At 42.6% G+C, this 21,295-nt stretch overlaps 1 protein-coding gene across 2 annotated transcripts in view; it reads left to right on the top strand.

Moving 5' to 3' along the window:
* Nucleotides 1–12,590: 12,590 nt before the first annotated feature.
* dgkb (diacylglycerol kinase, beta) overlaps nucleotides 12,591–21,295 on the top strand; it is a 72,502-nt gene continuing 63,797 nt past the window's right edge. For both annotated transcript variants that reach the window (XM_061049816.1, XM_061049817.1), the window contains exons 1-2: nucleotides 12,591–12,906; nucleotides 17,862–18,019. In XM_061049816.1, the coding sequence (XP_060905799.1) occupies nucleotides 17,947–18,019 (73 nt within the window). In that variant the 5' untranslated portion in view covers nucleotides 12,591–12,906; nucleotides 17,862–17,946. The remainder of the gene's footprint in view (nucleotides 12,907–17,861; nucleotides 18,020–21,295) is intronic.

A 21,295-nucleotide genomic window follows, 5' to 3' on the forward strand; every position in this document is an offset into this window, starting at 1 on the left:
GAGTGTTTTTACATTAGAAGCCTATATCTTTTTATTCTTAACTTAAAGAATAACTACTACTTAAAGGATGAAGTGAATAAAAGGTTTCCAGTCCCATCCCTTTTTTTCTTTGAAGCTTAATAAATGAATCCTTAAAGGCCCAAGCGTTCAAAATAAAATCAAAGAATGCAGATAACAAGCTGAGTAACAAAAGTGACAACAAAGATAATGTAATTAAAAATGTGGATTTTCTGTAATGGTGATGATGACTGAAGAGTGAGATCGTGTAAATAACTGTGAATTAAATGCAAACAGGAAGAGCAGAAGCGTCCGTGTGAACTCTCATCATGCGTCATATTAACAGGTCTGCAGATGGTATGCACATGAGTGCAGATCATGTGTGTGTTATAGGTTCATTAATATACCAGATATTATCAAATGTGTTCAGCAAACAGCTGCAGGTAACATATGTTAGAGCAGACTACAGAATCAGCTCATTAAGATGTTTAGATGGTTCTCCTTTAATGCATTTGAGTGTTTTGTAAATTTGTCTTTGTCTTTAAAGGTTCACATATTCTGCATAATCCACTTCTCCATGTTTCTCTAACATTAATATGTGTCTCTAGTCTGTCTACAAACCCCCCAATGATGAGAAAAGTCCATCCTCTCCGTCTTTAGCCTGCTCCACTTTTCAGAAAATGTGTGCTCAAACAGGCCGTTTGGAGATTTTCCCTTCATGACATCACAAAGCCCTTACAGAGAGGGGGCGTGGTCAGACACAGCTCATTTACCTGTTTAAAGGTACAGACACAGAAACAGCCTGTTCTGAGCAGGGCTGAAATAGAGGGGTTTATAGACATGATCAAATACAGGATCAGAGTGGATTTAGAACAAGAAACTTCACACACATTTTGAGGAGCTCTGAGACTTATTTACACTGAATAAGAGGAGGAGAATATGTCACCTTTAAAAGACAAATTTCCAAATACACTTGAGCACCTTAAGTACCGCTTTTCCAATTCAGGGTCACAGGGGGGCTGGAGCCGATTCCAGCTGTCATTGGGCGAGAGGCGGGGTTACACCCTGGACTGTTCACCAGTCAATCACAGGGCTGACATATAAAGACAGACAACCAGCCACGCTCACATTCACACCTACGGACAACTTAGAGTCAGCAGTTAACCTAACGAGCATGTCTTTGGACTGTGAGAGGAAGTCGGAGTACCCGGAGAGAACCCACACATGCACGGAGAGAACATGCAAACTCCACACAGAGAGGCTCCTGACAGACGGGGATTCAAACCAGGAACCTCCTCGCTGTGAGGAAACAGCACTAACCACTGCAATTTGTTAGATTTTTTCTGTATGTCCCGTAGGTACAGCAAAAACGGATACTAAAGATGACTTTTACTTTGACTTATTTAAGAAACTTAACATGTTAATTTTGCTCTTTCAAACAAAGCAGGCCTTATTTTCAGCATTTTATATCTTGAACTAAGGTGTGTATCTGGACTTTTCTGGTGAGATAGGCTTCTGTTTAATGTAATGAGATACTCCTGACTAGAAATTACAGGCTGAGATTTGAGTTTGAAGAATTTAAATAAAGATGTAGAGAAAAAAAGGAGGGGAAAAAAACTCACTTGCTGTGACATCACTGATCAGGGTGTGGCCAGATGAACAAGCAAACATTTGAACCCATGAGGAGATCCTGAGGAGATGCATAAGGAGACTTTAAAAAAATATTTTTGACCGTGGTGAAAGAGGCTGAAGATGCCTGTTTAATAATGTCTTGAGAACAGGTCTGTTGAGGAGGATTTAGAAATGTGGAGAGAAGTTAAATCCAGGAGATGGAAGAAGTAGCTCCTGAGCATTCATACACTTTTATTATTCAGGTTTTAATTTTAGTCTTCAGAGAAACTGAAAGTTTAGCGCAGTAAACGGCAGAGGTTAGCATGTGTGTGACGTCCGGGCTGAAAATGGAAGCTAAGAAAAGGTCAAGCTTTCATTTAAACACCTCATGTGAAGGGAAATGGAGTCAAAGTTGGACTTTTTGAACATGCTCGTTCTCTTCTACCAGCAGAGAGCTGCCATGAACTTCATGAATGTGAGTATCACTGAATAAAAGATAAGCTAGTGCTGCAAGCAGCTAGCTAGCAGCAGCTCTTTGGTAACTGAGACAGAGGCTGTTTGTTTATTGTCCTGTTGACAGTTGAGTGTTGTTGCCTCCATCTTGTTTTTCTGGATCAAAAAAAGTCGTTCCCTTCTCAGTAAAGTTCAGTTTTTATTTTACCTTTCAAGGCATGAAAACCCAAAGTCATGTTTTTGAAAAAATAAGAGGATGCCCTTTAAACCCTGTGCATCAGTATGTGCAGATACTACACATGTTTATATGTGCCAACTCATGTGCAGTCAGGCTACGTGCAATCACATCAGCATTTTAAAGTAAACGTGCAATTTACATCACTACTTCATAATCATGTGCAATACTGAGGCACATTATGAACGTTAACTGGGAAGGTCTTTTTTTTTTATCTTGGTTTGTTTTTTGACTCCAAAGGATTGTAAGATCTTCCAAGATTCCTTAAAGCTGCTCGGGTCTCATATTATTATATTAGGCATAGATGATCGAACACATCAGGTCCCTGTTTGTTGATACCTGCAGTCCATTCAGTTTAAAATGACGGGTGATAACCCTGACCGGGTGAAGTTTCTAAAAAATAGCCGTTGGTGAAGATGAAGAGCACGGCTTGTATCTCTGCTTCTTAATGATCTGCTGGTTTATTGAAGCGATCCACCAGCGGCTGACGTATTGATCCCGCTGCAGAGGGACACGGCCTTCGACTTCACATGAAATCTTGCTAATAGGCGGTGAGGGGATTCAGCCCAGGGTCTCGCTTAATGGATACGAGGAAATGTCGCTGAAGAAAGGCGATCAATGAGGCGGTCGATGGGAATTAGATCTAACCGGGATCGCTCTGATGTAAGAGGCAGCAGAAACCAACCAACAGACGCTTCATCCTCAGCAGTCACATTTTAACAGACTCTGGATTATTTATGCGATTCATTCAATTTGTTAAATCCGTCAGTATTTAAATTCACAATCAGTCCGACGTTAACGATGCCTGTTGACATCTTCAAGGGGGAAACACAAACGGAAATCTTAATGTTTTGTTCATGATTTGTGAAGTTCAGTTTTAGCAGAAAATGCCTGAATTAGCAATAAATACAATAAATCTTTCAGAGCATCTTTATCCATTAATACGTTTTCAAAAATATTATGTAATCATCCCATGAAATAAAGATCTCCTCTCCTCATATTCACCTTTCATGTTGCCAGTCTGTGAAACTGAGTAGCTTTACATGATTTCCAGCTAAAAATAAACTCCTTATTTATCTTTTATACTGGCGTCAGTAAAAACCCTCATTTCAGCCTTTGCCTGAAACGCTTTGTTTCAGCTGCTATATCCCCCCCCCCACACACGTGCCCACTTTTTTCTGATTGGCCAGCTCTCTGGAAGCCTTCCAAGGGGGCAGAACGCTGCAGGGCTGCCAGGCTGCCGGGGGAGGGCTGCTCTCCAGTACTAGGAGAAGAGAGCATTGTTCTTTAACCGGGGCTCTTGTTGTACATAAATGATCAAAACATAAGAGAGAGCTTTACACCAGCAAAAACATTTTACTCGTCTATGTCTCTCTTGATAAATGGCAGATGGAAAAAGACGTGAATGCGATTTGCTCCCTTGGGAGCCACAGAACGTTCCAGTGACTCATGCTTTGGTAATGTAGTTCAATGCTCTGCACCAACTGTCTGCAGGGGGACAGAGGGGACTCCCACTACACAAGCACACACGCATGAATGCACAAACACAGGCACAAGCAAACACACAATAGAGATGTTCATGCAGTAAGGTCTTTAGCATGGCCTTTCATTCAACAGCTGACTTAAGCAGAGGATGGTGTAGATGATGCACACTGTCATATCTATCATGCAAAAATTGGGACATATCTGAGCAAACAAAGGTCTTTAAAGGGAACATATTCAAAGCAGGAAACAGACTTTAGAAACTGTAAAACCCTGTAGCAATTTAAAAAATAAAGATAAAAATGAGCCATGCAATGTAACACGGGAGAATTAAGAAAGTGATCTGTCTGTGTTTCTGGATTTTTCTTCTGAATCGTTGCTCTGCATGGTTTTGTCGGTGTGACTTTGAACTCACCACAGAGTGCGGTTTGGCCTCATGTTTCTTGCGATAAATTCTGACTATAGCGATGTGATTGTTGCAAATCCTTTCATTTGAATAACGATGTAACTGCACTTACCTGCCCAGCCCTATAGCCCACCCCGACCTATGTTTCAATTTTGTTCTTCTTAAGGAAGGTAATTATGATTCCAAAGAGGTGGAGAATCTCAAGTCCCTGGGGTCCCACCTCCGTCAGCTCCTGGACCTGCACAAGAAACACAACTGCAGACTTTCAGTCTTTGAGAAGGTGTGTCTTTTATGAAAAACCCATTTTACGATATACAAGTGTGTAAGAGATGTTACAGGAAGACTCATGATGAGCTACGACTATTCATATCTACTTCTAACAGTAAAGTAGTCATGGTGTAATGTTTAACTGTATAAAGTCACAAAGTGACATTTGTTCCCAATTAACATTGTTTACGTTACTTTCATTAATGTCATAAGTGCCACTGTGGGGATGCGATAAGTTATATTGGCACGAATTAGTATGGTGATATATTTCTCTATCCATATTTAGTACCACTTTTAGTTTACAAGTTTTATTTAAGAAAGGGAGATAATCCATGAATTAAACTGTATTGGAATATATCTTTGCTGCCTCGTCCATCTTATATGTTTATCACTGATGTTTTTCCGACTGCATTTTACAGCTGTTTTTGGCTTAAATCGTTCTAATTGAACTGACTTTGACAGGGAAGTTTACAGAGTGTGGCGTTCTTCATGCTGGACAAAGAGCCGGCTCCAGAGCTGATCGCCGCCACAGTGGAGAGCAGCATCCTGCCTCGTGACGAGCTTCTTCTACAGTATATCAAGGTAAAACAACAACACTGCTGGAACATTAACCCCTGTGCCCTCCTCAAATGTATTTACATTTTTCTGCTGTGAAGTTAGACAACTTCTGACTTGCTCAGAACTACCAAACATTTAATTATTTTCAGGATTGTAACCCTTTAAATGCTAGGTTATGAGTTGAATAGTGATTAGAGTCTTGGATATGTCAAAGACTAGCAACAAAGTTGATTGATTGCATTAGTTTTTTTTCATTCTCCCTCTGGACAACTTCATGGCCAAAATGTACACGCAAAATCTGCAATAAAATCATCAATATTTTCTTTTGTATAAATTGCTGTTTTTTCTGCTTTTGACAGAGGGAAAGACTCGTGCAAGAGTTCTCCCTCGCCCCCGGTCTCAGGTGTCGGTGAGAGACAGGGTGCTTTGGGAGAAATCTCACGCGAGAGTTCTCCCTCGCCCCCGGTCTCAGGGGGCACGAGTGTTCTCCCTCGCCCCTCGCCCCCGGTCTCAGGTGTCGGTGAGAGACAGGGTGCTTTGGGAGAAATCTTGCGCGACAAAAAATAGAAAGAGGAATGGAAACCACAAAAAATGTATATAATTGTATATATTCTTATTATAATAATACAAAATTAATAAGTAAGGTCAGGTTATAGCAATGATTATAATATTCTTCCACAACATCATCATTTTTATTGTCACCATCATTATCACTACCAGCAACAACATGCACACAAATGAAGAAGTAGAGGACACGCGCTTCACATATTTTGCTCAAGTGCTCAAGCCTTGTGACAATGTTCCATCCCATGTGCAGATAAGCACAAATAACAGCTGCGCATTCTGTTGAACTAACAACAGATGTCTCTGCAAGCATGGAGGGTTCACCAGAGTTCTCCATTTTTCAAAAGCATCTCCAATATTGATCCTAGTTTGAGCACGTTTCTGCTCGTGGAGCTTATTAGAAACATGCAGAGGCTTTTTAGGTCGGGTACAATCACTTCTATCTGAACCACTTCTCTTGCCCGCTTCCATCGCTGCAACACCTGTTGGTTTGACCTGATAACTGCTCTCATATCTGGCAAAACGAGGGGCGTCCAAAACGGCCGTGTGGGGGTGTCTTAAAAACCGCCTACCTTCTCTGGTCCAAACAAATCCAGAGCATTCAGGACCAGAATCTAAAGTTAGAAGGAGGACATACTGGCTGCTGCATTGTTGTCAGCATTTTTCCTTAATGTCTGATCATATATTATCGTCATCTTGTGATTTAATTCAGTAGATATCTAATTGGTCCTTCAGTGACACCCCATTCAAAACATTTTTTTTTGTATGACTCCCTGAAATGTTGTACTCTATAAAAGGAGCCTTACCACCCAGAGTACTATTTCCTAAATGTTTTGTCAAACACACAAACTGTAAGTAATCATATTTAACTCTACTATCATTCTTACACATTCCTGGAAAAGCCAGCTGCTAATACAGGCTAATATGAAGAGTTTGTATTTACTATTATTCAGTCTGTCTGCGCTCTTACTGCCCTTTAGATTCTGCTCCGCCCGTTCACAGTGAGGGAGACCCAGCTGTTTGTTAGCATCGCTGTGGCCTCGGCCCCCACAGGAAGGCAGACCTGGGGTCAGCCTGTGAAGACGCACAGTATCAGGACCTTACATAATGGTCCCATTATGATACATGTTGTTCCGCAGTAGACTCAGCACTCTGGCTGCTATTTTTAGCACAGAGGGCGTGATGTGGGCTACAATTGATATATGTGCTGTGCACTGCTGTCACAGTCTTGGTGGTGACAGTGATGGCTGCCGAGTAAGAGGAGGATTTTATTTAGTCTCAGAAATTGTAGTTTTGCTTTTTATGTTTATTGTAAAACATGTCTGCAGAGGCTGCTGGGAGTCATACATACGACTCTTTGTTGACTCTTTCCACAGGCTTAGAAAAAAAGCCTGCAAGAGAACCGCTAACAGCTGACGATCTGTATCCGATTCATCAGGATTTACTGTGTTTGTGCTGGTTTGGTTGGAGTGGGCCTAACTATATTGCATGGTGACTATTTTTTTAAAGTTTCGCTAAAACCTTCAGGCATTCAAACTAAATCTGTGTGAATAACAAAATGTGGTTTCTCTTCATACTTTTGGAGCTTTCCTTTTGCTCTGCTGTCCCATTTACACTTATATATGGTCTCAGCTACGTAAGGCCCAAAAACTACCCGTCTACTTCCCCCTTACAGCAATTTTCAGGAAGTCAGGACAACAAAACAATAAAAATCAACAGTCAGGACAAACAAAGAGAAGTCTGCAAAAAATAATAAATTAGGGCCCGACCGATATGAGATTTTTGGGTCCGATACCGATTTCAGGGAGAAAAAACTTTCCAATATCAATATATCGGCCAATATCTTTCTTAGCTCTATCTGCAATCTTTATGGATAGATGAATAGATATACACACACGTCTCTGTTGTTTTTTTTCTGACACTGAGAGACTGAAAGCTCCCCATCTGCTGACATTCACTCCAAGACAAGTGAAGGACTTTACAGATGGCCATACATTTCACTGAATTCATGCATACATTTGAATTCTCATTGTGTGTGGGTGATGCAGTCAGTTGCCAGGGAGTGTACTCTGACCGGCCTGTGGTATGTCTGACCCACATGCATAATGACCTCGAGAGCTGTGATGATGATGATGATGATGGTGATGATGATGCAGGTCTGATGCACTCAGCTGTGACAGGCTGACGTGCATCCTCTTTGTCATCTGCATAAAAACACAAGAGAGGTTTTAGAGTGTAGTCACAATAAACTGCATATGTCAAGAACGAGATGTAGTACCTTCTCTTCATTATAAACGTCAGCACAACAAAACCCTCAGAAGTGAGTCATCGGTCATCATGGGAATCAGTGTTCATAGTAACGTCTCATATGCATGGAGTGTGTCATGTCTTAATGCTTAAAGATAGAATTGAATACGTAAATGAAGGTTGAATAAATGTGCAACAGTTGAATGACATGAGCTTCCTTCTCACAAAAGATACGTTTCTGTGCAGCTCTCTTTCTCAAGTATGCAATCCCACTACCTACTACTGGGCAGCTGTGGTTCATTTGTGGTCATGAGGACGCATGTCTCAGCACTTTATACTGGTATATTGGTTGCACCAGTATAGAGGACACAGACTACTTTTTAGATAATGAAAAACAGGTATTAAAAGTGTATAAATCTGTTCAACTTTACATATAATTTTAGCTTCTTTTTAGCTCGTTTCAGATTTTTTCAGAGCCCAACATTCATGTTTTGGTGTTATCTCACTACTCCAATGAAGTTCGCATGTTATTGCTTAAAAGCTAAAAAAAACAAAAAACAAATAGCAGAATGGCCGAGTGAGAGTCCAGCTGTGTTTAGCATTTAGCAGCATATTTCCCATCAGGACTTAAATGAGACCCATCAGAGAGAACGGAGGAAATGAATATTGGACTTAAATTTATCAGGATGCCAGAAACGACACTCCAAATTAATACTAATGTTGTTGTGCGTCTGCTGGATGTGTAATGAAACAATCGCTTTCCATCTCACTCACCAGTAAAACTTTATAAAAGGGTAATTTGTCGGTGATGTGTCTGCTCCCTGAACAATAAAGCAACATTTTTAACTCACGTGTTTGGACATAATTCAAGCATTTGGTAGTAGTTAATAGATGCCGGCTGTGTGTTAGCAGCATATATTTGTAACACACACTGACAGTCACAAGTAAAGAAAATGTCAATACCTCAGTTGCCTCTGCCTCTCTCTCACACAAATGTAAACGACCACATGACCTACACAAAGAGCCTGGAGGCAGCGCTAAAACACAAACGTTATTGGCACACTGGTCAGTCACCTCCCACACAAGCCCATATCTGGGTCATTGCTCGATGAACGATCCGTCATGAAACTCAATACGTGCTGATGGGTCACATTAAATGGTGGCTGATGTAGGCGGGAGGCTGCGTTAAAGGTGCATGCAGTGTAAAGGTTATCTAAAGGTGGGCTGCTAAATGAATTGAAGTTATTAGGTCTGTTCCAAGAAGCAGCACGCTCCAAGCTCAGGCCTGCTTTACAACTTTGTCTAAAAGGTAGAACAGCAGGGTAGAAGCTGTTATTGAGTAACCTTTTCTATGAACTTGTGCTCTACCAAGCTAGACATTTATTCTGCACAGTGGCTCCACTAATGAAGCAGGAGGTTAGAGTGTCTGCCTCATGATTCTCCAGAGATTTGTTCCTGCAGAGTGGAGAATATTATTCATTTATTGGTCAGACAATACTCTGCAGAAAGTAACTTCAGGAGAGGAGGCATGGCTGCTGTTTGCATTCAACAATTTTAAAGATTTAAGAAACGTGTGAATGCAATGTTATACAAGGCTCAAGGCCCTGTAAAATATAAAGTGGAAAGAGTTCAAAGCACAATACGAGGAGATAACCCAAATGTTTGAGGCTCTACACAAACAACTTGTAAGACTTTTGTAATATTTTGCATGTTTGAAAGCGACCTAAGGGGAAGACTTAATCCTTAACAGGAGTGATGTTTGGATTCATCAAATTAAAGGTGTTCTTATTTTTGCATATTGATGTTTGTAATGCTGTTTTTTTATAACTGGGTAACTTCCTATTTAGGAATGGTGCTCTATATATACAACTGTCTTGCCTAGCAGCAAATTAAAGTATGCATCATCTTGTTTGGATTTGACTGCTCATTGAGGCTTTTTAAAAGTAGTAAAGGGGGTATATAAACATTGAGACTGAATCCTTTGGAGTTTTACAAGCTGGGATAGGTGAGCAAAGTTTGGACTTCTCAAGACAGGTATAAGTTAACAAAAAGTGATTTAATTAAATGAACATTAGAACCAATATGCAAAAAAGTAGAACAAAAATCTGACATCTTCTCACAATTACATTCGGAGAACCCCAGGGCATCATCCTAGGTCCCTTATTGTTTACTCTTTATCTTCTGTATATTTAATTTGCAACTGTGCCGTAAAGCTTCACCTGTATGTATTCACCAGTCAAATAGCATTTAAACTGAGTTTCATTGTATTACACCAGCAGTTCCCTGTCACCAGCAGGGGGCGCTATATGGATTACAATGAGCATCATAACTCTCCAGAGTGTTGAGCGGTGATGCACGCAGGTTACTTTCCCGTTGAGTGACCATCTTGTCTTCATTATATATCTTTTCCACAAGTGTTTGATAACTTCATTGGAGGGATCAATGCAAAAACATTTGTACATCGAAGTCTATATTTACAGACCACACATAGATCAAACACATATGTCTGTATTGGATTTTCTCTCTTCCTAATATCAATATTAGATTATCTAATCTAATCTAATATCGGTATCAGCCCCAAATATCCAATATCGGTCGGGCCCTAGTGCATATCAGTCTTTTTTAAAGAAGCTATACATGTACACTGTGGCTTTAAATCGACCTTCTTCAAATGATCATTGTTTCCTTTGATTTGTTTTTGTCTTTTATTGGTTTATTTGAAAATGATTCTTAATCTTTAAATAGACTCTGTCCTGACACATTTTCGGAAACTCATGGAGATCTGACATCTTTCGTTCTTTTTCTTTGCCGTTCACTTTTTTCATCCTGTCTGATGCCTCTGTGCTAAGCAGAATGATTTCTACATCTAGTGTGAAGATGCTGCTGCTTCTCTAAACCCCTGACTTCATTACTATTGATTGTTTTTTTCACTGAGCCAACCCTCGAAGCTGAGCTCATTTTCACATGTGCACTACTCTTCGTGCATCTCTCTGCATAACAGCCGAAATGTGTGAAATGTCAATGACACTGTTTGGGATTTCAATGACGGCTGAAAACATTTGTCCTCAGGCGGCTGCACCTTCATTTAAACACAAAATCATACAATAGAAAGGTAATTTAATCCACACAGGGATCTTTTAAAACTGTCAAATATAACAGGAAAAAAAATCAATTAAAAGGAATCATCTCTTGTTTTCTTATTTGCCAAGCAATTATTTTTTCTTGTTTTCTACTGTGAAGTCAATGAAACATCCAACAGAGGGCGATAAACATTGTTAAAATGCTTTATTGTACGTCATGTTCTCCAATATCCAGAAGACTTACGGCCATATTGGACAATTGCACACCTCCAAATTTATGTCCTCTGCTGTTCTGGGCCAGTGTGGGCATGGAGCATATTCAGCTCAGAGCAGATGATGCAGGAACATTAAGTCCTGTTTCAGACCTGCAGATAACACTACTTTTTCAAACGGAGGTGGACGATCTGTTTAAGTGGCATCTCTGTCACGTTTGTTGTAATTCTATTTACTTTCCACGTCAGCTGACAAAAATAAATGCACTGCAAACAAAGACGGATTGACATTTCCTCTCCACATTTATACCATGCTACAGTGTATAGACATCCTAACCCCAGCTTTCGCTAAAGTCACATCAAAGTGACCGTAAATGAATATTTAACTGCAGCTGCTGCAGGAATTAAAAATGCATTTGCATGCGGAATAACATTGCCGTTGCATTTTTCAGTAATGAAGAATTTTGCCCAGTCATCTAATATCAAGCACATACTACATCTAACTCTACTCCCTCTAGTCCCATGCAGCTTGGAGTGGCCGTTATTACTATTTCATTAAGTGCTCTTAGGGGCATTTTGTGTCTCAAATGGACAGTAAGAGGACTGAGAGAGAGAGCGAGAGAGAGAGAGAGAGAGCACAATTCTGAGCAAATTGCACGCACCCAACCAGGTTAGCTACAGGGGGGGCCCATCAATCAATCCATCCATCCATCTATCCATCGTCTTTATATTATCTTCACATTCAGACCTAACCGAAACCTCCTCGCTGTAAGGTAACAGCGCTAACCACTGAACCAATATGCAGCCCTACATAGGCCTATTTTTCTTTACCCACATTTAAAATATACATTTAAAGATCTCAGCACATTTTGTCCATTTCTTGGTTGTGTGGACTTACTAGCATGACTTCTTTATATGTATGCTTCAAATCTAATTTATGTTCGGACTTTGTGTCCCCAGAAGAAAAGAAAAGTAAACCAACCTGCTCCACTACCTCCTGTCCCCTTGCATAATCTTCACCCTCTCTTTCTATCCGTCACCTTTCCTTAGCTCATCTCTTCCCTCCGTTTCATCATCTTCATCCCCCTCTCCATTTATCTTAACATTCCTCGTCCTTTCTCCTCCCCTCTCTGTGTGTTCATCTCTCACTTTTCCCCTTCTTCTGTCAGGCCTGTCAGGAGTACATCCCACAGGTTGTTACACTCACCGGCCGTCGCGTTGAATGCTAATGGAGCCGGGATGCGTGCCACAGTGACCTGAGCAGAGATGGCTTGAAAGGAGCCGGAGGAGGAGGAAGGATGTAGAGAGGACTAAAGAGATACAGAGAGATCAGAGAGAGAAAACATGGAGTGCAAAGAACCTCAGGGTTTTTTTTTTAACGGGAGGGATAGAAGGGGGGTGATGGAGGGATGTGACGTGAGCGAGCGGGAGTATGGAAACTGATCATTGCAGGCAGAGCTCTCTCTCTCTCTCCCTCTCTCTCGCTCTCTCCAGGCTCTGCCAGAGAGAAACAAACATCCACATACTCATACACTGACATGCAGCACAGAGAGCCGCTGCTGCTGCTGCTCGCTCCTCCTCTCTCCCTCATATACACACCGTCTCACACTCCAGCTAATTACACACACACTCACACTCTCGCCTTGCAGCTGACACAAGGAGAACCCAGAGGAGGACAACCACAAACACACACGCACGGGGCACAGGAATGTAAGTGAGGAGCTTTCATCTGGAAACATCTGGCTGGTGGACTCCTCCCTCGTCTTCCCCCCCGGTGACTGGACTCTGCAGCAGGTGAGCGGCGTGTTGATTTCATGATGTGTCGCAGTGACCACTACATGCTGGAACATGTGACATTCTTGTCCGGTCTTTCGCCGCGATCTTCTCCTTGTGAGCGTCCTCCCTGCACTACTGGGGGACGATGAGGGAGATCTGATAACAGTGTGTAGGAATAGATTTTTTTTTCTTCAATTGGTGAGGAGGTTATGACGGCTGAATCTTGTGTGAAGGTGCACCGCAGTTACAACACCAGGAAGAGAGAGGAAAGGAAAAAGGATGATTGTGTTGCAGAGCGCAGCAGGAACACGCTGCACACATCCCCACTGTATCACAGATGGCATCACTGTGTTGGAATTCTCTGCAGATTTAACACCAATAAGAATCCCGTTCAGCTCTCTGATTCTCCTCTGTCTGTGCTGAAACATTAAATAAGACGTCGCAGAGCGTTTGTAGTTTGTAGCTCAGGCGGCAGATCAAAGTTTATGCGAGGGAGGCGGATTCCCACGCACCCAGCATGTGAGCACAGCAGCCCCGGTGCACGGTGCTCGTTGTGTTGACGGTAGATTTCTCTTTTCTTTTTCTTTTTCTGAAGCCCATGCAAAAGTAATGATTTGGTCTTAATAATTAACGCAGCTTTTGTTTTTGTGATGGCCTTTTTTCTTGTGCGGTTAGCGTGGCACCACATGCACATGGATGCACACTTGCACGAGTTCAAACATTTAAACGTCACAAAAAAAAAAAAAGAACATCATTGTATATTCATTGCACGCTCATCCTTTCTCCACATGCATGAACACGTCCACTTGTTGATCTTAGGGATTCAGTTGAGAGGAGTTGGAGAAAATGCTTCCATGGCGATGTAACACTCACCCACACAGATGCCAGACCGACACCTACACAGACATCCAATTTCACACACGCTCGTTATGTACAAACAAGATTGAATGCAACATGTGTAATTGTTCACAGCAGAGTCATATGGTTGTACCAATCAATAGAGCTCTGATGGTGACTTTTTTTGTTTATGTGGTTAGTTATCATGTCAGTCTATATTCCTGTTCAATCTTTGGTTTTACCAAACAAAAAATATCCCTCAGCAGGGTGTCATTAGGGTGTTCTCTGACTCATGCTGCTCATCAGTACCAATTCTTGTCGACACTACTTTCCATTTTTTGGTTGCATGCTTCTCCGTCCCAAAAATTGGAAACGCAATCTGATTTGGTCTTCACCCTGCGCGACTCCTCGAGCGTTGATGGCTTCTCAAAAGCCGTTTTCACATATGCACTCCGGATAATATCTAGATAATTACAGGAGGACCGCTCCGGAGATTCTCCCGACCTAGCCGTTCACATATGCTCCTCAAAAGGGGGGGGGAGACTATCCCTGTCAGAGGGGAGGGGGGTCGGGGGATTTCCCGACGTAAGACGTGATGTAGAAAAACAACGCGGAAGTAGCGGCCGAAGCAACAGAGTCCGCTACACAACATTATAATGAGAATATTTGCCTTTACATCAATGCTATGTGTCGTCCAATGGAATGACAACATCCACAAAAGAGAGGAGAACAACATACTGAGGAACAGAAAACAGAATGCAGCCGTTTAATTACGTGCACCGAGATCGTAGTGGTCGCGTGCAGACACTACGGCACGAGGCAGTCACTGCATACAAACATCATTCTGTTCCCATTGGCTCGAGTTGAAATCTCCGGTGTATATGCTGCCGTGTTCAGACATCAGCTCACTCTGACTTTCTGCGGAAAAAATGCTAGGGGTCTGGCCGGAGAAATTCGGGGTAAAGTCTACGCGAAAAATGCGGCTGTTTGTGTTCACACATAGCCTAAAGCCCCTCCGGGGAGCCAAATCTCTGACATTTCTTAGGAGATTTCTGTATGTGTGAAAAGGGTTAAACTGAGGAGGAACTAGAGCCACCCTTGGATCTGTCTCCTGCTGCCTGAGCCGGTCGAGCTCAGCGCACTCACCGCTCTGAATATGTAAGCGCCTATTATACAACATTATGGCTGCAACCACATGACCAATCAGACAACATTTTGTAATTTAGACAGATGTTTCCAAACATCCCAACTTGAGCCAATAATTGTATGATTGGTCGACCGTTACTGCCTGAGAATTAAAGGTGAAAAATGGCTTACCGGGTACAACACAACGGGCCGAGTTCTCCGGTCTTTTCAGGTCACAGCTTTATGAAAGGATCGTACCATTATAGTGCATAATGTATGTCTCCTCATGCAGTGAGTGACTCGATCAGGAGATTTGACCAGAGAGGTTTTGATAAAGCAGCGTGGTGAGGAGGCAGATGTTTCATTATGGAGAGCTGTGTGTTAATGACGCTGTTCTTTTCTTTACCATATAAAGACACTTTGAGTCTGCAGGGCAGCTCTTATACTTCACTGATGGTCCACAGAACTGTAGCGGAACATCAGGCTTCATGATCAAACATAGTTTTATATCACGTCATCTCTTTAGTCCATAATGATCGCTCGGTCTCTCTCTGCTGAGCGCAGGATGACCTCTCTCTGCTGTGAGGTCCAGATCATGTTCTTTTATCATCATATAATGGGTTTTTTTAAAGGATGAGTTGGGTGAACGAGGGTCGGCTATTTTAAAGAAATATGACATTAAGTTACCGTAAATACTGCATGGATGACTTTGGTTTCTCGATGCCTTTAACTGAGATGAATTAGGTTTGAGGGAATGTATTCCAATCTGCAGAGAAACATTTTGACGTCTCTTAAAGATTGAGTTATGTTGATGTGTCTTAAAAAAAGAGAGCAGAGAAGGTGCCACTACACAGTTTACAGGAGTTGCAGGTTTTGGTAATTAAGTCTTAAGTCTTGCTCTGGTATCAAAACAGGTTCACGTTTAAATTCTGGTATAATGACAGCCACAGGAGAATATGAAATGATAACAAGAACCCAGACACATAACAGTCCATACGAAGAACACATTAATGTGAACACACAATTTATGATTAAATAACAAGGTGAAGTGATAGAGTCAAAGTTACTGTAAAGGTAGATTTAAGGTGCTAAAGTCATTCGATTGCACAGTCCTTTAGAGGTTTTGTCCAGGTCTGATAGTTGTGTAGAAAACGATGTAGTGAAGTTGTTCTGCAGAAACACTGACGCCTGACGTCTGATGCTGTTGCTCATGAAACACGAGATGTTGGACTCAATGTTCAAATGCAGATTCAGCTTGAACTGAACAGTGTTGTCAACATCAGGATGAAGCGAGGTGATGAATGAAGAGCAGCACCAGCTCAGCTCTGAAAGCCAGAATCAGACTTTTAGTTCACACAAAGACCTTTCTCTTCACTTGCTGAAAATACTTCACATGATATGCCACTCCATCCTCAACAGGTGAAAAGTCCGTACACCTCTATCTTACCATGCACAGATAACCCTGTGTATGTGACTGAGCTGTGAGTTTTATAATAGAACATATTCCCACTGCAGCCATGTTGCCGTGACGATTGAACCGTTATGAGACAATAAGCGTGGAGCTCGAAGAGAGAGTACACGTTAGTGTTTGTAAAGTTGGAATAGTTCCTGCTAGTTTTACCAAAGGCTTATAAAAATGGGATTAAGGATGGTGTCACACTAGAGACCAGGGCCCAGATATGAGTACGCTTGACCCCGAAGTCCAGTTCATTGGCTCAGTGTGAACACAAACGTACCGTGCCAGAGTCCGCTTGAGTACGGCCCGTGGGAGTTGTGAACGCAAACGTGCTCAAACAAGGAAGTGGACCGCTATGTGACTTAATTCTGAACGGCTCGTGTCGCCTTTAAAACCATCTTATCTGCGCAGCACAGGTCCATTTTGTTCTCTGAGCTGCACTGTGGATGTGGAGGTAGGAAGAGGGTCGTTGTTGGAGTCCCAGAAATAACAAGCACATCTTCAGTTAGCAGGACGGAGTCAGCCTGCGATTGGTTACCATGTTGGCGGATTTGCATTCTGCCACCTGCTGTACCTTCCTGTGAACATGCTCAATCGTTATGTGAAGGCAGATCGGCGAGGGAGAGGGGGAGCAATCGTGCTGGGATACAGTGCGAAGAAATGGTGGAGCCCGTTGCAGTTTACATGAGGTGACAGGCGGTGGCGGAGTACACCCTGGACTGGACTGGTCACCGGTCAATCAAAGGGCTGACATGTAGAGACTAACAACCACTAAAACCACGAGCAGTTTAGCCCCTTATTGTCTTTGTCCTGTTGGAGGAAGTCGGAGTTCCATGCATGCTCGAGGAGAACGTGCAAACTCCACACAGAAAGCTCCTGTCCCACCCATTCAAACCACCGACCTTGCTCCTGTGAGGGGACAGTGCTAACCTGCACCACTGTATACCCCCCATCACAAATCAAACCTACATGCACATAAGTCTGGAACTTAATCCTTATCCAGGCTCCCGTATGTTTCATAAATCTCTACATGCATTAGCAGAACACATGTAAATCCTGTCTGCCAATAAATCCATATAATCCACCGTCTCCCCTTGTGAAACATTTTTTTACAATGTGATTTTAACAGTCTGTTGTTCCCATCTTTCAAAAGGTCTCAATCCATTTCAGATGAAGGTTGATTTTGTGGCCCGGCTCTGTTGAACATTAGCTGACAAACGTGAATGTCAATGCCTTAAATGTCAAGTCCCCGCAACAATATCGGGAAATAAAACGACCAAGAGACAAAGTGGACATTTGGGCTGTCAGGTTGAGAAGACGAGTAGGAAAATCAGAGAAATATGACGTTTTTATGGGTCCAAAATATGTCCTCTTTGTAAATATGTTTATATTAATACATCTGCAGGACTAATTCACTTTGAACGACTCAGAAACAGACGAGTGTCTCCAGCTCAATCAGCCTCATTTACGCTCCATTAAACCTGGAGTCCTAAACGTGTGCAGCTGTTAACGGGACAGGTGTTGTGATGTGTGTGTGTCTTTTGTTGTTTTGCAGTGTGTGTCGCCCCGCTGAGTGCTGCTGCTGCTGCTGCTGCTGTTCGGGGAATGCTCGGCGGACGCGGAGACGAGGTGTGAACACGATGAGCAGCCTGCAGGACAAATGGGTCACACTGACCCCAGCTGAATTCGCCCTGCTGCAGGAGTACACTCAGTGTGAGTAAACAGGCTCTCTGTGTCTGTGAGGAGAAGGGTGTGTGTAATGATGTTACTCCTCGAGAGTCATTTACCAGGAGGGCTTAACGGTCGGGCTCTCTCTGGCAGCCATTACAGTCACTCAACACCAAATTGAAACTTTTAATATAACTTCTAATTCTTCAGCTGGTTATTATCAGAGAAAGGAGGATTACTGTCTGAGATGTTTTGATTTACTCGCTCTGCTCTAATAAGTGATGGTTTTAACCAAGCGGCAAAATGAAGCCAGTGAGGAAGTGCAACATCCTGCAGTTCCTCGAGTGTCCACTGGAGGCTGGCTCCAGGAACACCGGAAGTCACACGCACACCCATTCTAAAAAGCCTGTTTTTACAGCAGAAATAAACATGTTTACAGCCTGGTACAAAAAACAAATAGTTCTGATTAGTTATTGTCATCACTGGAACACACGGTACGGGGGGGGGGATTTTTTTAAGGGCTCCGTTTTGATTTTAAAAAAGATACCTGCTACCCATAGTTAGGGGTGTAGCTGACATGATTGACAGGTGTGCGTGATATAACGGTTCGTCAAGGGGCTTAAAACCCGCCTCAGCTCCAGCTCTCAGCCTGTCGTTAGGTCGACTGAATGTTAGGCTGAGACAGCATTTCCAACATGGCGGCGGCTGCTGCTGATGAGCCTCTGGAGCCCCCTGCAGGAACAGATGGGTGTCATCACTCAGGCTTCATCCATTAATATTTACAGTCTATGGTTTTAACCAGCAGCAGCAGGAGAGAAATCTGTGGACCCTTTCTTTTTTGCGTTACCGTAACGGCGTCATGTTTTCAGTTACTTTATGGTTCAACAAGTTTTCATTACCTTTTTATTTCAACTCAAAATATATATATCCCCATCAGAGAGTATTGCCTGTTCGAGAATCAGTGAAACCACAACTCGTCAAACTCTGAACATAGCCTGGCACCGAACAGTTAGGGAGCGCAGTGGAAGTTGCCATGGTGATCTAGCCAGGTTTATATTGAGCCGGCTTCCTGACACTGAAACTGAAACAGACCTGTCTGACTGATTTCTGGAGCTCTGCAGTGACCCTTTCTGGTTAGAAAGCAAAACAGGGGCGCCAGATGGCCTAGCGGTAATGACACACGCCTTTTGTACACAGGCATTAGTCGTGGGTTCGAATCCGGACTCTGCCCTTTGCTGCATGTTATCCCCCGCTTTCTCCCCCCAACACTTCAGCTGTCTTATCTCATAGTATGTCACAAAATGTTGGAGTTTTCCTCTCCTGATCACTGCATGCCCGTCTTGTCTTTTCCCTCAAAAAGGAAAGTGTCATGAGTTTTGACCTGATGCGAATCACCCCGTCAGTGTTTTAATGAAGGTCTTATTGTGGTCAGATATCTATCAGTGTTCCTCCTCACAGACGGAGACGTGCTCTCTCTGATAACATCAAATCACCGGGCAGAGCGTTCCTCTGTATATCTGCTGTAAACGGCTCTTTGATTCCTCCCTCTTCTTTGGTAAATCTGAGACATCTCTGGTGTTTAATGATAAAGACTTTGATATAGTAAAAGCCGCCCGCGCTGCATGTTCATGCATGCTGATGTAGAAAGCTTTGAGCCGCTCGAGCGTTTAATCTGTTTGGTGGCGTTTCAGCTCTGAATGATTCATTTCTCAGACCGACTCACGGCTCCTCGTTCCCCGGCAGACCGAGCTCTGGATGCCTGGAGTTTATGTTACGCTCCGAGATGTTGACACATTTCATCTTTTTTTTTTTTTTTTTTAAACGGTACCAGCGATGGAAAAAGTGACGCCGCCTGGCAGGCTAACTGAGGGATGCTGTGCGCCGTCCACACTCACAGTTCTGGACAGACTTTAGAAGTCAAACACTGGAGGTTACATCATGAAACAGTTGATAGGTGTTACACTTTATTTTTAAAACATAGCACTTTATGGATACATCTTCAGAGCTCTTTTCAGCCTCTAACATATTGGAAGCATTTAAACCGCTGCATCTTTAATTTGCTGCTCTGAGCTCCGAGTATGAAGCTGAATAATTAATGCTTTCAGCCGGGATCTTTTGTGTACCACTGTTTCACTCGTAATGACATTTCTCTCTCCAGTCGCTCTGTGCCCGCCCGGTTACAAACATTGTTTTCTTACCCTGAGGATCTCCGCTGATCTTTCTATAATGACTTCTCTATGGTGAAAACAGAAGTGTTCATGTGTTTCATCACTTTTAAAAGCAAACATGAAAATAAAAAACGTGGAAAGAACAGCAATGACACCAAGAGAACAAGCATTGAATAGACAGCCTGTTTAAGAGAATAGAACATAGATGACAGCATGAAACAGAGGTGATGTAATCACTAACGAGTGCAGTGCTGATCTATGTAACTGTGTAAACAAATCAGAATGTCTTGAGCTGTTTAAATCTGATCTTATAGTGTCAAAATTTCACGAGAGAAGGAAAAAACTTTTTTAAATTTTCATCTTTAAAGCCAGCAAAAAACAGCAGAGTGATCCCCGTCCCTCCGGTCACTCACTGAGGTTTACATCTCTTTAGTCTTTATCATGCTGCAGGAGACTCTGAGAGGACGTGCTCACAGTCTGTTGATGCACACACACACAAATGAATCTCCAGCTGACCTTTAACCTAAGGTGTTTGTCATCTGCCTGTCCAACAGGAAGCAGACCAACTCCACGTCCACGGGTAGAAGCCAACACAAGGTTCACCCTCGTTTTAGAACGAGCTTTATCCGCTCGGTGTTTCTCCTCACTGTGATTATATTTTCTCTTCTTTGCCGCTACGTCCACATCCGCCATATTAGCCAGTTTGGTTAGCGTCCAATCAGTGAATAGTATCCACTCCTAAACTCACCTGCTGCGCTGTCATTGGCGGGAGGAAACACACCGGCTCCCCGCCCAGAAACGTCCCGAGTCAACCAGAACAAAGCAGAACAGTAAAATCCAGTCAGAGGACAGAATCTCTGCAGACACGGTCAAAATGCTACTGACTGGGGCGCTGGTGGCGCAGGGGTTAGTGTGCACGCCCCATGCATGGAGGCTGTAGTCCTCCAATTGGGCGGCCCACTTGTGGCTCCATTCCTGCATGTCATACCCCACTCTCTCTCCCTGATTTCCATCTACTATCTCTCCATTAAAGGCACAAAAAAGCCCAAAAATAAATATTTAGAAAATGCTAATGACTGTATCTTTAACATATTGTAATTAATGGGAAGCGATATGAAAACACAGAAGTTAAGGGTTAAATGTATATATTTTG

The sequence above is a fragment of the Labrus mixtus genome, chromosome 11 (assembly GCF_963584025.1).
Source record: "Labrus mixtus chromosome 11, fLabMix1.1, whole genome shotgun sequence".
Taxonomy (NCBI): Eukaryota; Metazoa; Chordata; class Actinopteri; order Labriformes; family Labridae; genus Labrus; species Labrus mixtus.